At 36.3% G+C, this 12838-nt stretch overlaps 1 protein-coding gene across 1 annotated transcript in view; it reads left to right on the top strand.

The window, feature by feature from the left end:
- Nucleotides 1-11848, top strand: part of LOC114352865 (protein eva-1 homolog C-like) — a gene marked incomplete at its 3' end in the record, with an annotated part of 55215 nt that extends 43367 nt beyond the window's left edge. The window contains exons 3-5 of the mRNA XM_028304612.1: nucleotides 2610-2827; nucleotides 9336-9474; nucleotides 11699-11848. Coding sequence (XP_028160413.1) covers nucleotides 2610-2827; nucleotides 9336-9474; nucleotides 11699-11848 — 507 coding nt within the window. The remainder of the gene's footprint in view (nucleotides 1-2609; nucleotides 2828-9335; nucleotides 9475-11698) is intronic.
- Between the last annotated feature and the right edge of the window lie 990 nt (nucleotides 11849-12838).

Genomic DNA, 12838 nt, shown 5'->3' with positions numbered 1-12838 from the left:
AAACTAAATTTCACGCGGGTGAAGCCGCAGGAAAAAGCTAGTTACATATCCTCCTGAGACCCAGACCCCTAAAAATTGTCGGATTGTCTTGAATTTTGGAAGGCAGGCTAAGATTCATATGTACAACTAACAAAAAATGCGAAAAAAAATCTAGCCCCCCTACATACGCCAAAATGGGGGGTGTCACCAGTGACACTACGGGTTTCAAAGACATTAAAACGGGCTTGAATTAATTAATATTTTAATTACTTCAGGTATGGTAAAATAGGTGTTTTTAGTTTCAAATTAATCTGCAATTGTTTAGAATCGTATAAGATTTACTTTTTAACAGCTTTTATTGAACTTGTTATAACAAACTTTAATTTAACTTGCAATAAATGTGTGAATGTATGTTTGAGTAAAATCTTGGAAGCTGAATTAGAGCTACTTCCTGCCAACCGATTGAGCTAAAATTTTGCATAGACATGTAACTCAGATGAGACTTTAATATAATGAGGTCATGGAGCTGATCTGATGATGGAGACGGAAAGTAGCCATAGAAACTCTGTGACTAAACGATGTAACTCTGTCGAGTTTTGACTCATTTGATTGGTATTGACAAGTACTCTGGTCTTGGATGATATCCAGGGTCTGATCTGAGGATGGAGCATAGTAAACACTCTAATAATAATGTCATTATTTTACTATTTTACGTAACATGTCAAGCGCCCATTGTACTAAAGTTAGTACAGCATCACTTTGGGAGTTATAGCATAAAAAACTTTCCATGAAATGAACATTTTTATGTATTTTTTATTAGGATATGTTGTTAGCTAATACACTAACAACTTATTCGGTATTTTGTGTAACTTAAACCTTGTATAAAAAATTGTCAACTATCCACTAGGAGATACGAAAAAATCACTGAAACGTAATCGTAAAATACCCCCTTATGATTTTATAATTATGTTCTGTTTCATCTTAGGATGTAATGCATAGACCTTCGTTTACCGATTGGAATTATTTCCAGAGTTAAAATACCCTCTAAATCAGATTTATCGTAACTTAAAGTTGTGTACAAATTATTGTACGGCGGGCGTTAATGGGTTAATTTTCATAAATACCAATAAATGGCGCTGTAAAAAAAATATATACTCAAGTGTCACGAGTGACACCGGGGGTCTCAGGAGGATATTAATAAGATAGTTGTTGGAATTCACGAAGGCGAGTGAGCTTTACATGTGTGGTGGCTCGCTACTGTTCGTTTTACAAAAGTTTTGACAGTATCTATCGTTGTGTGCATGTACACGTACGTACACACAAAAGTAAAGATCACTCGCCTTCGTGAGTTGCAAGAACTGTACTGTTAGGCCCAGAACAGACGGTGAAACGCAACTGCAATGAAACTGCAACTTTCTGATGATTCTGATGAATGAAACTGAAACTGAATGTTTCAAACTGGTCGCGTTATGTGTGGTCTCTCAACGGACGCTATGGCAGAAACTTAGATGCAACTCAAAAGTAACTAGCAGTTACAGTTGCGTTTCACCGTCTGTTCTGGGCCTTATAAAACGTTTATAACCTTTGATTGACTTTTAGCTGTAAAAGGGTACTGAAAAGTCCAATAGTTCCAAAAGTATGAAATTAGATTTTGTGTTAAATTGTTCTAGAGTCAGGTTTTGAATTCAAAAAGTTTTTGAGCTCATATTAAAATGATAATAAATGGTTGAAAGGTTGCTCAGAATTTAAATAAGTTTGAGACGCTGTAAAGTTTTCACCACACGTTTCTAGTTGAAATTGATTCACTTTATTGCGTTTTTTCTTGGAAAATTGCAGAGCGATAAGTGGCCTCTATTAAGGCTGAGTTGCACTACCTAACTTTGACAGTAACTATGACGATAACCGGTGCTTTTTGTATGGAGTTTGACAGATTTTTGACGTTTGTCAAAGTTAAAGTAAGAGGGTGCAACCCAGCCTTAATCTTAATTTAGAAATCTCTGCACTATTTTTTTACTTATGATTTTTGTTGATATTTCTTCCTTTGTCAACGGTCTAATGCATTGCTATAACCAGATCTGATTCGGATAAACTATTACACCATGTCTTCTGTGAGACAGATTGATTCAAAACCTTGTCTGATACTATGTCGCAAAATGTAGATTTATAGGTTTAGCGCTTAGCTCAGTCCTGAGTTAAGGGAGCGGGCACGGGAGGTTGTTTTTGAGACGTCAAACGTCAGTGAGACTTCAGATTATGCTTCAGATTTGTATGCTCTGTCGCGTCATAATGTCAATGTCACCCCTCCCATGCTGCTCCCATACCTCTGGCACTGACTGAGTTATGCACTAAAACTATAAAAGGTGTTGTTTAAGTGAAATAGTACTCCTCGATTGGGAGCGACCGACAGTGCCGAAGCCCACACTCGGCCTCGTCGGCACGCGCACCGACGATCGCCAAACGGCCAGAGTACCTTCTGTACTAGCCACTCTGCCCGGTGAAGCTGGAAAAGTTCCTCAAGCTACAAACGCGCGTCCCTTCAAAAAAAAAATAGTACTCCTCATTAGATGTTACTTATACAGTCCTAGAATATGGTTTAGTCTTCTCATATCCACATTTTGTTTCTCCCACAGAACTCCTTCTCGGCACCCTCCGCACCCACCAAAAGGCTGCCTGCGACGAGGAGATGGTGACCCTCATCTGCCCTAGAGGGACCACCATCAGCATCCAAGTGGCGCAGTACGGCGCGTCGGCGTCCCAGAGTTCCTGTGCATCAGAGCTGGCTGAGTACCAGCCGGTGGCCGTCGAAGTGGTGGGAGACACGTCCTGTGCATGGCCTAGTGCTTTACAGGTTAGTTTGTTTCTTATGCCCGTATTCACTCCATTCTCTGATGAATGATTCTCCATGATCTGGTTAAGGTCGCGGGAGGCGCCTGGATGCGAGCGGCGCAGGACCGGACTTTGAGAAATCCTTGGGGGAGGCCTTTGTTCAGCAGTGGACGTCTTTCAGCTGAAACGAACGAACGAACGATTCACTCCATTACTATGAGGTCTCACAGGGTTACACACGAGCCGATTACAGAGCTCTATTCAACTCTGTACGTTCAATTTGCTGCTTCATTTAAGCAAGCATCGTTTGTGAATACGGGCGTTAAATTAGAGTCCAAGTCAAGATTTGATAATTATTAGGATATTGTCACCATTGCGGGAGAAGGACCTTATAGCAGAGGCAAATAGAGGATAGAGTCTACATTGCCAACTGGTTTAGGGAGATCTTTAGATGGTTATTTATAAAGTGTGTCACTGCCCGCAGCGCTAGACAAATATTTAGCATATTTTTACTTGAAGAACCGTTTGAGATACTATTTTCGCTTTCCTAAAAATGTTATACTTTCATATTCCAAAGCCAAAATATAGGCGTACGTATTAGACGTAAATACATTCGGCATCAAATAAATCGCACCTCCCGCGACAAGCACTTATCAAACGTATGCATCCCCACTTCCCACCAACATTGGTACCATTTTAAAGCCTAGTTCTAAACTTCATTTCATTAAAGGAAAGGTTTTTACCCCAAAAATGTGTCTTCAGAAGGATCCAGAGTCACTTCTTAAAAAAATAGGTATTTACGCTCGGGCCAACTTTTATGGCTATAAAACTGTTAAATTGGAATTAATTGCTATCCATCTGTTAAAAAGGACACGTAAGATCATTATTTGGTTTTATAACCACAAAAATTGGTCTACTTGGGCCCATAGGTGAGCTCAAAGTGAGGCCTTTTTTCAAGTCACATTTATGGTACATGTTAATTGTTTATAAAAAAATTAAATGTGTTTTTCTTTAACTTTATTTATTGGGCTTTCAAATAACACCAATATTGTTGGGGCACCATGATTGTGTCAGAAGAAAATCTTTAAAGTTCGCGTCGCGGAAGGTGCGATTTATTTGATGTTGAGTGTAGTACGAAAGTATGTAGTAGATATGGAAGAAAACATTATTGCGGAGCCCTCTTCATCTTTGAAGTTGGGTTGACAGTTTGGCACCATAGGTTTTACGTAGTCATATCAAAGCTCTACAATATTGTTTAATTCATGCTTGGAAAAACAGAGCAGATTAGCAGGCATTTATAATCCGATTAAATAAGTACAGTTTCCCGAAAATGTATAAAACAATATTATTATGTAAATTCAGATAATATGAGTATTTAACGAAAGAAATGTAAACAAAAACATATAAAACACATTTGTGTTCACATTAAACGCAATAGATGCAATATTTTACAAAGTTATTGTGGTGGAGATATGATATAGGGTGGCAACAAATACTTTAAGCATACGCTACTCCAGATGAAAGCGATGGCGCAAGAACAGAGCAGTTATTTACTTAAATTAAGCAAATAACAATTGAATGTCGAGAAATTAAGATTAGTATTTCATTTCAAGGCAGTATAAAAGGGATTTATTGATTCTAAAACTTAGTTAATGAAGACTGCGTTCTATGGCTATAGCTTAATATTTTTGCTTGATGCTATTCCTACAATTTTATAATTATAGGTAGGTAAAGCCAAAATCGCCTCAAGCTACATACTATGCGATCTTATGTAGTTAAAATAGGGACGATTTTGCAACAAAAATGTACAGCTTGATGTGCTGTCGTCTGTACTCAATCCAGCTTTTGGTGGTTTGGAAACTGCTCATATAAAAAGAGTCAATTTGATATCCACCCTGTATAACATACCTGGTGAAATATATCAAACGCAAATTGCTCACATAAAAACGAAATTGTTAAGGCAAAGGGAGCATTTAAGAATAAAAGAAGGCTTTAACTAAAATATGGAGATACAAACGTACGGGTGATATTTTATGAAAGAAAAATTACGTCCAGAAGTTCTCAGGAGGTCTCTCATTTGAGATACAGCTCGGGCAGTTACAGAAAGTTGTCTGGAGTTGGCGAAATTAATTATTCTGAGGTACAATCGTACAATACAGGGTGAATGTGATAGAGAATGGCTTTAATTAGAGACTGAAGTTACTTTACTTAGACTTTATTCGTACCTTAATGTTACGTATTTGATCGTATAAGGTTTGAGTTTTCTATTTTTATTATCTGGGGGCACGGCAGTGCCCCCACCAAGTCGAGCAAAAAAGCGGCACGGCCGTACCATCCTTTTCTCGAAGCAATTCAGGCCATTTTCGACTGCCTGTAACTTCGTTGTGGATAAAACTAGAAGGCTGAATTTTCATTAGCTATGCAGGCATTGTAAAGACACGGTATATTTAAAATTTCATTCAATTTGAACCAGTACTTTAAGAATTATAACGGGTCAAAGTTACTTAATTTTGTCACTCACTGACTCACTGACTCACTGACTCACCGATCATCAAAACTCTAAGGCACTTCTAGATGACCTAGAAGCTTCAAATTTGGAATATAAGTAGTGTTTGGTGTATGAATCAAGGAAAAACTAAAATATTTGGGGGCACGGTAGTGCAACCGCCAAGTCGAGTAAAATTTTTCAATTTCGGTCCAGTTTTCTAGATACATAACTGCTGTCTACAAAATACAAAAAGAAATGAGATTTGGGGGCACGGTAGTGCAACCGCCAAGTCGAGTAAAATTTTTCAATTTCGGTCCAGTTTTCTAGATACATAACTGCTGTCTACAAAATACAAAAAGAAATGAGATTTGGGGGCACGGTAGTGCAACCGCCAAGTCGAGTAAAATTTTTCAATTTCGGTCCAGTTTTCTAGATACATAACTGCTGTCTACAAAATACAAAAAGAAATGAGATCCCATCAAAAACAATACTTGTCAAAAAAACCAAGTCTCGCAACTCAGTTGTTCTACGGTAAAAAGTTGTGAGATCCATGTAATACCAAGTCCAGGCCAGGAAATCTTTAACGTTTTACATAAATATATTGACTTGGCCATCGCATGAAAACACGTGTAAATTAAAATATTTAGTGCGATGGCCAAGTCAATAATTTATGTAAAACGTTAAAGATTTCCTGGCCTGGACTTGGTATTACATGGATCTCACAACTTTTTACCGTAGAACAACTGAGTTGCGAGACTTGGTTTTTTTGACAAGTATTGTTTTTGATGGGATAAGTTTTGCGGTAACAATTTATAAGTAGTAGTAGTAGTTAAACTGTACCTTTTTATCTTAAAAAAAACAAAGTTATAAATTCCTTCATTATCTTCTGGTAAATATAGGAACATCATACCTCTTGTACTAGAGACTAACGCTCGTATTCACAAACATGACTATGAGGTCTCACAGTGCTCGTGGACGCACAGGGTGAAACACAAACCAATCACAGAGCTCTATTCAATGCTGTGCGTTCGATTTGCTGCTTCACTTAAGCAAGTATTGTTTGTGAATAAGACCTGATGTTGACAAGTTTACTAATGGAAGGTAATTGGCCCTCCATTGCGTCACGGATGCCTGTTTTCATCATTAATCCCTAATTTTTAAGTGACCCCTATGAAAACAAAATCCTTCTTATGTGTTACCATAAGGCTCACTTAAAAATTAGGAATTGATGGTGAAAACGGGCAGGAGTAAAATAAAGCATTCTTACAACCTGTTTTATGTACTTTTTAATTCCCTCTACACGTAGCTCGGAGCTTACCAGTCAACTCATACGGCTTTCTGGAGATATAAGAGGGTTTTTGTCCTATTTCGCAAGATTACAAGCGAAATATGGTGCCTTATGATCGTAGTAACGTCAGCAAGACAAGTTTATGTTTTGGACAGGGTCGTGTGTGGTGTTGCCAACTTTATTATGATAATTATAATGTCTTTTAAACCTTAGTAACAGATAAGAAAGAGTACATGAAAAATACGGACCTGGAAAAATGTATAAAGGGCTTTTGCTATACTATACTCTTATTGCTTCTTTATTAAGATCTCAATAATAAAATAAGTGAATTTGCAAAGCAGAAATTTTTGTAAAAAATAAACCTTATCCTCTACTTTTTTCGACTATATAATATTTTAAACTATTATGTTGCATTTTTTACTATAAAATTATCACTTCACGGGATTTATTGCAACAATATCTATTTTAACGGTAAATAATACACCATGACTCGTGCAACCGAGCCGAAACGTCGGGAGGGTAAATATTATTTACCGTTAAAATAGATATTGTTGCAATAAATCTCGTGAAGTGATAATTTTTTCGACTAATTCCATCACTGATAGTATTTGCCTATTTATAAGTAAAAGGCATTGTATTCATAAAAATGAAAAACTGGCAATCTCTCTATAGTACTTATGTAATTTTAATTTCAAAATCTAAAAACCAGCAAAGTTAGTAAAATGAAAAAAAGGAAGATGTGTACGCCTGTTTATTATTTTGCACGACAGCCTGACGCTATCCCGAAATATTGCAACAAATCAAATTTTCGCCGCGCGGAGCTGTGTTTGAAATTCGTTCTATAAAAGCTCAGCAAATCTTGGTCCAATCTAATAACGCATTCTTGACAAAACGCCGTATTGACGCTTACATAATAAAACCATGCCCCACAAACATGCAATCTGTAAACTCATTCTTCATGTTTACGAAGATTAGAGGGGTGACATAAAGATCGACAGCCAGCTATAAAACTGGCTTGTTGCCTAAACATATCAGAAAATGAGTCGTGAGCAGTGTTGCTGGTACAGCAGGAAATGGGACAAAAAGTGCTGCGTTATGTCGCTGTTAATACGGCAAAAAATAAAGTGCGCGATTAGGGAAACGTCGACTGTTTGTCTACGCCTAATTGAGTGTTAATCTAAGATTAGGGGACAATAACACAGTGGTCTAAGCCGATTCGATAGGACCTTTTATCCCTAGACTATAGTGGCTAACTCCTAACACATGCCGAATAAAGCAGTCATAAACAGATTTTTATACCAAAAAGAAAACTGCAGGCATGTGTTAAATAGTATAAAGTATACAATGAGCATAAATAAATAATAAAATAAGGCAAATTAATCTGGATTTCCTATGAATTAAACTCTATTTGATATCAAAACGAAATTTTGTCGAGATCCCAAAGCAATCCATGACCGTTTTAGTCAAATTAAATGACTTTCATTATCAACAACATTTCCAAGTATTATTGGCGAAGACTGTACACAGTCCTGATTACTTGCAATCAGATTCCACAGACGAGAAAATGAAGAATATTATTAATATTCAGGCAATTGTTGAAAGGTACAAATTGCTGCTATCCTGCGGCCTTGAGTGAAGATCAAGATTTATCGTCTACGGCTGCCTAATTTATTCGTAGGTTTGTGGGGAAATTGTATTTTACTGGCACAGAAACTGTACAGAATAGCCGCAGACACTCTCTACATTATGGAAAAGTGGCGTGATATTTTTGGCTCCATTCCTTATTATTACTCCGAACGAGTGATCATAAAACTGGGACGTCCCGTTTCGGTCGTACCTATCTGCCAACACTAGTCGTAAAACCAGCCCAAGAGAAGCGACTATAAACATCGAACATGTTCGATCTATGCTTGGGAACCTATTAAGTATTATTATTATTGTGTATTATAAGAACTAATGCCGCCACCATGAAATTATATGGGAGGTATAATAGGTTTTGTTGTCTGGTTCTTTGCCATCTTCATAATCTGATTGCTTTTGTGGGTAGGTCAAATACATTTAGACTCCTTTTTCGAACCGAGTAGGCGTATAGGGATATGAAATCGTGATTTGGCGATGCCTATTATTATAGAATATAATTGAAGTAGGTAAAAAGAAAACATTGTCATAGGATTTTTTATGTTGTAAAGGAAGAGTAAGTAAGTTATATCATTCAATAAAGAACTCTATTTAATCGAACTCATAGGAATGTTATAAGAGTAGACAATACAAAAAGATTATATTAGTGAAAACATATTATTTTGATCACCGTAGGCTCTGGATATGCTTTTTAGTCAAGATGTAATATTGTATTTGAAAATGAAAAGGATCTTGTTTCTATCTACGATCTAATTCTGCTAGACCAGAATAAAAATTGACATTGTTTATTAAAATTGTGGGGAAATATATATTTTCAACATAACTCAGTCACTGCCTGAGGTACGGGAGCGTTGATTTTTTTTTTATTCACAACGAGGAAGCTCTTGGCCTGTATCTCACCTGATGGTTAGTGATGATCAGGCCGAAGGTTTATTAAACGAGGCAGAGTACAAATATGAAGTCTCACTGATGTTTGACTTCTCAAAATCATCCTCCACGTGCCGCTCTCATACCCAGGCACTGACTGAGCTAAGCTAACCTATAGGCCCAATATTCCTTTAATTTTTCTTTAGAGTCCATTCTTCCCTGAACAGACATACTAATTAAGAAGTCTAGTATTCCTTGTTGCAGACGGTGGTGGAAGCGTGCCAGAAGAAGCGGCAATGCAAGTTTCACACGAGTCCCAAGGCTTTCGGGGTCGACCCCTGCCCCGGGTCGAGGAGGTTCGTGGAAGTCGCCTACAAATGCCGTCCTTGTAAGTATACCTAATACTCGTAATGTATTTTAAATTTAAGGATCAACACCGTATCGCCTTTTGCCGCGAGGCGTTTATGTTGCGGTACCGATAAGTTTGCGTTGCACTACGGAGTTTTTAACTACAAAAAATACTGACCGCCTCGAGTTGATACGGTTACGATCCGTTTCCCGGTTGATATTGTAGTGGTTCGCTTCGTTCTTAAGGCAGTATTATGATACTGACATAATTTTACACTAATTCACTGTTTAATAATTCTGTAAATTCAAATTACACCGGTCAACAAAAAATAAATGCGCATGGATTTTACTTATTATATTCTGATTATATAAGCAAATTTATATAAAAAAGTGCGATTACAAATCGAAAATATTTGCTTTTTAAGATGTTATAGCGATTTGAATTTTCCATCTTCATAGTAGAATGTCTCTAAAGATGCACGTCCCATTCTCATTGGGATATATTTATAAATAATTATGGGGGCTTATTCGCAAGAACAAGGGGCACGCTTTCATCAAAATATAGTGAGATTTGAGAGACGACGTTACCAAGGCCAGTATACTGAAAGCATGATAGGGTTAGATTTTTATGCGAAAAATCTTCTATGGAACGTGACAGGAAATTAGAACTTTTCATTTTTAATAAATATTTGGATTCTATTTTAAATTTTCTCTTGTGAGAATGAATCTTAAATAGATGTTTGGTATGTTTTAATAGTTAGAAAGAATGAAAGAAAGAAAGAAAAAAATATATTTGGCAACAAATTGAATCATCTCTATGTTCATGTTTCATACATTCATTGATATGAATTTTTCTATTTTTTACACATAAAAGCAAATTCAGAACAATTTTTTGTTGTTATTCTTAATTCTAGGTCATAAAGCAATAAAAATAAGCTATGCATAACCCGTGCGCAAAAATGCTGTAGACAGTTGTTATATACAATGTAATGATTCATGAGTTAATCATTCACATATTATGTACATGATGTCTAAATCTGTATGTACACGTTTATACAATGTACCACGCCTCTTTGCAATTATGACTTCATTCATACGCATTATGCATTTTTTTTGCAAAGATAGCACAACAAAGTTGAGGAGTTATGTCGCTACAGAATGCTTGAAAACTTTGCACATTAGTTACTCTAGTTCTAGTTAGTTAGTTTCACTTTTGTGCATCTTCACAAGGATCTTGGCAAATGTCTTGACTGGCATATAATACAGTACAAATAAAAAAATATTTCGCTATTTAAAATTTAGAATACATTCTGTATCTATTAGAAAACAAAAGACAAACGTCGATCGAATGAATTAAAAGCGCACGAAAAACAAATGAATGTCGATGTCCGATGAAAATTAAAACCTACGTTATAGATGCATAGTTAAAAGAGACTCGATTTGTTATCTCTAACACTAAATAAACAATCCACACAAACCCTCGAAAATATAAGCACTTGAGCATCGCCGTGACTGCATAAAGCGTTAAATTTATTTATCCGAGCATTCTAAAATATGTGCAAACGCCAAGCCAAACTGCGTGTCACAAACAAAACCTCATAAATATCCATACTGGTGAATGCACCAAAATATCTATATGGATTTCCAAATAAGTCCAACGCGACCAGTGGCTACAAAGTAAAATATTTTTTTGATAAAACCTTTTGTTTCAACTATCTATTACTACGTACTTATTTTTATGGCTGGTAAAAATTAAAACATGTGACATAAAAAACTAAAGTAGTTACTTGCTATTGTCAATTATTTCTGCCAACCAATTATTGATCTATGTATTAAATTAGAGAAAAAGCAAGTGCGGCCTCACACAGCCGCCTCCTTAGCCGCGCGTCACTGGCCACCAAGAAAACTGCGTTCTTTTCTCGATGACCTATATCGATGTTCTTTTGTTTTTTCTCTCGCTGTTGATTCTAGATTTCCCACTTTAATTTTCACGACTCGAATTTGTAAATAATTAAATTATTTACGTTTTACCCGTACATCGAGTATTAATCATATCTACGACACCACGAAGCACACAGACACAAGATTTAATAATCCATGTCGGACAATAATGTAGGTATCCTAGTTAAGTAAAAAAAATCCATCTCACATTTTTACTATCTCAAGTACTTAATTTAATTTTGATTTATATTCAACCTAACCACTGATAACTGTGTAGTTTAGAGGTTAATCAGCTTTGTATTTACAAGTTTTTTCTCCCATAGATGAATTCCGGAGTAAAGTCGGCTGTGAGAACGACGTCCTTCATCTCAGTTGTAACCCACACTCAAGAGTCGCCATCTACTCGGCGCAGTATGGGCGGACGGAGTATGACTCCATACAGTGCCCGCAGCCCAGAGGGATGATGGAAGAAAGTGAGTATTCATTTGAGATCTGAGTGCTTAGTGTGAGTTTAGATCAAACGTCGTCACTAGCGAGCGCGTTAAAAAATATATGAAAATTTTAATTCTTATAAGTTTTCGCAAGGGGTGCTGTACAATCCGTCATTAATTTATTGTCACTTTTTACGCAGATGAACGTAAACGCACACTACGAACCATGTTTCTTATAACAATTTATTGTTTGATTGAGTGCAAAATCGACGCGAGAGCATTGTCACTCAACGTCATAATTATCTCTCGATTGACGCCATGTCGGTCATTTTAACTTAGCAGTTTTGGGAACGACTATTTGGCTAGTGAATTGCTGACTGCAGAACGCTTGGGATTGTCAACCGTTGAACTTTATAGTGTGTACAATAAGGAAAGATTTATAAATATTCCATAGATCTGACCACGTTGCACTAACAAACATACAGCAAAAATAAAAACAATTATCAGTAATATAAGTAAGGTGCGGTTTTTTTGCGTGAAGTGTAGATAAAACATGGCGTCTATTACAAAAGAAAGTATGGATCATAATAATATAATTTAACATTCCTAAACATATTATCAACGTTAAGTACTCAGTAGGTGGTCTCTCCCAGACAGATCTGTAATAGATAACTGCTACGAGTATTATTTACTTAGACATAATACGAGTATGTATTACAATTATTCTTATTACTTTAATTATGATATTATTTCGAAGTAGTTATAATATTGAAATGGTCATAATTATGCACTATTATGACTATAAATATTACTAAATAAAAAAAAACATCAGGATTAAGCTGTAACTGACAAAAAATTTTGTTCGGCAGTTCTAAAGCCTAGCATACCAATGTGACAGCAGTGTTATTGAAAAAGCCAAAGGTTCTATTCAAATCGACAGCCGTCTAACAAATAAAGTCGAATAATATTATTAACACTGAATTTTTTTTCTCTACTTTTTAGGGTTCCGTAGCCAAATGGCAAAAAACGGAA

Source organism: Ostrinia furnacalis, unplaced genomic scaffold (genome assembly GCF_004193835.3).
Source record: "Ostrinia furnacalis isolate ACB-3 unplaced genomic scaffold, ASM419383v2 OfSCF0154, whole genome shotgun sequence".
Classification (NCBI taxonomy): domain Eukaryota; kingdom Metazoa; phylum Arthropoda; class Insecta; order Lepidoptera; family Crambidae; genus Ostrinia; species Ostrinia furnacalis.
Note: the sequence above shows the minus strand (reverse complement) of the source record. Positions and strands in the feature narration are given on the sequence as shown.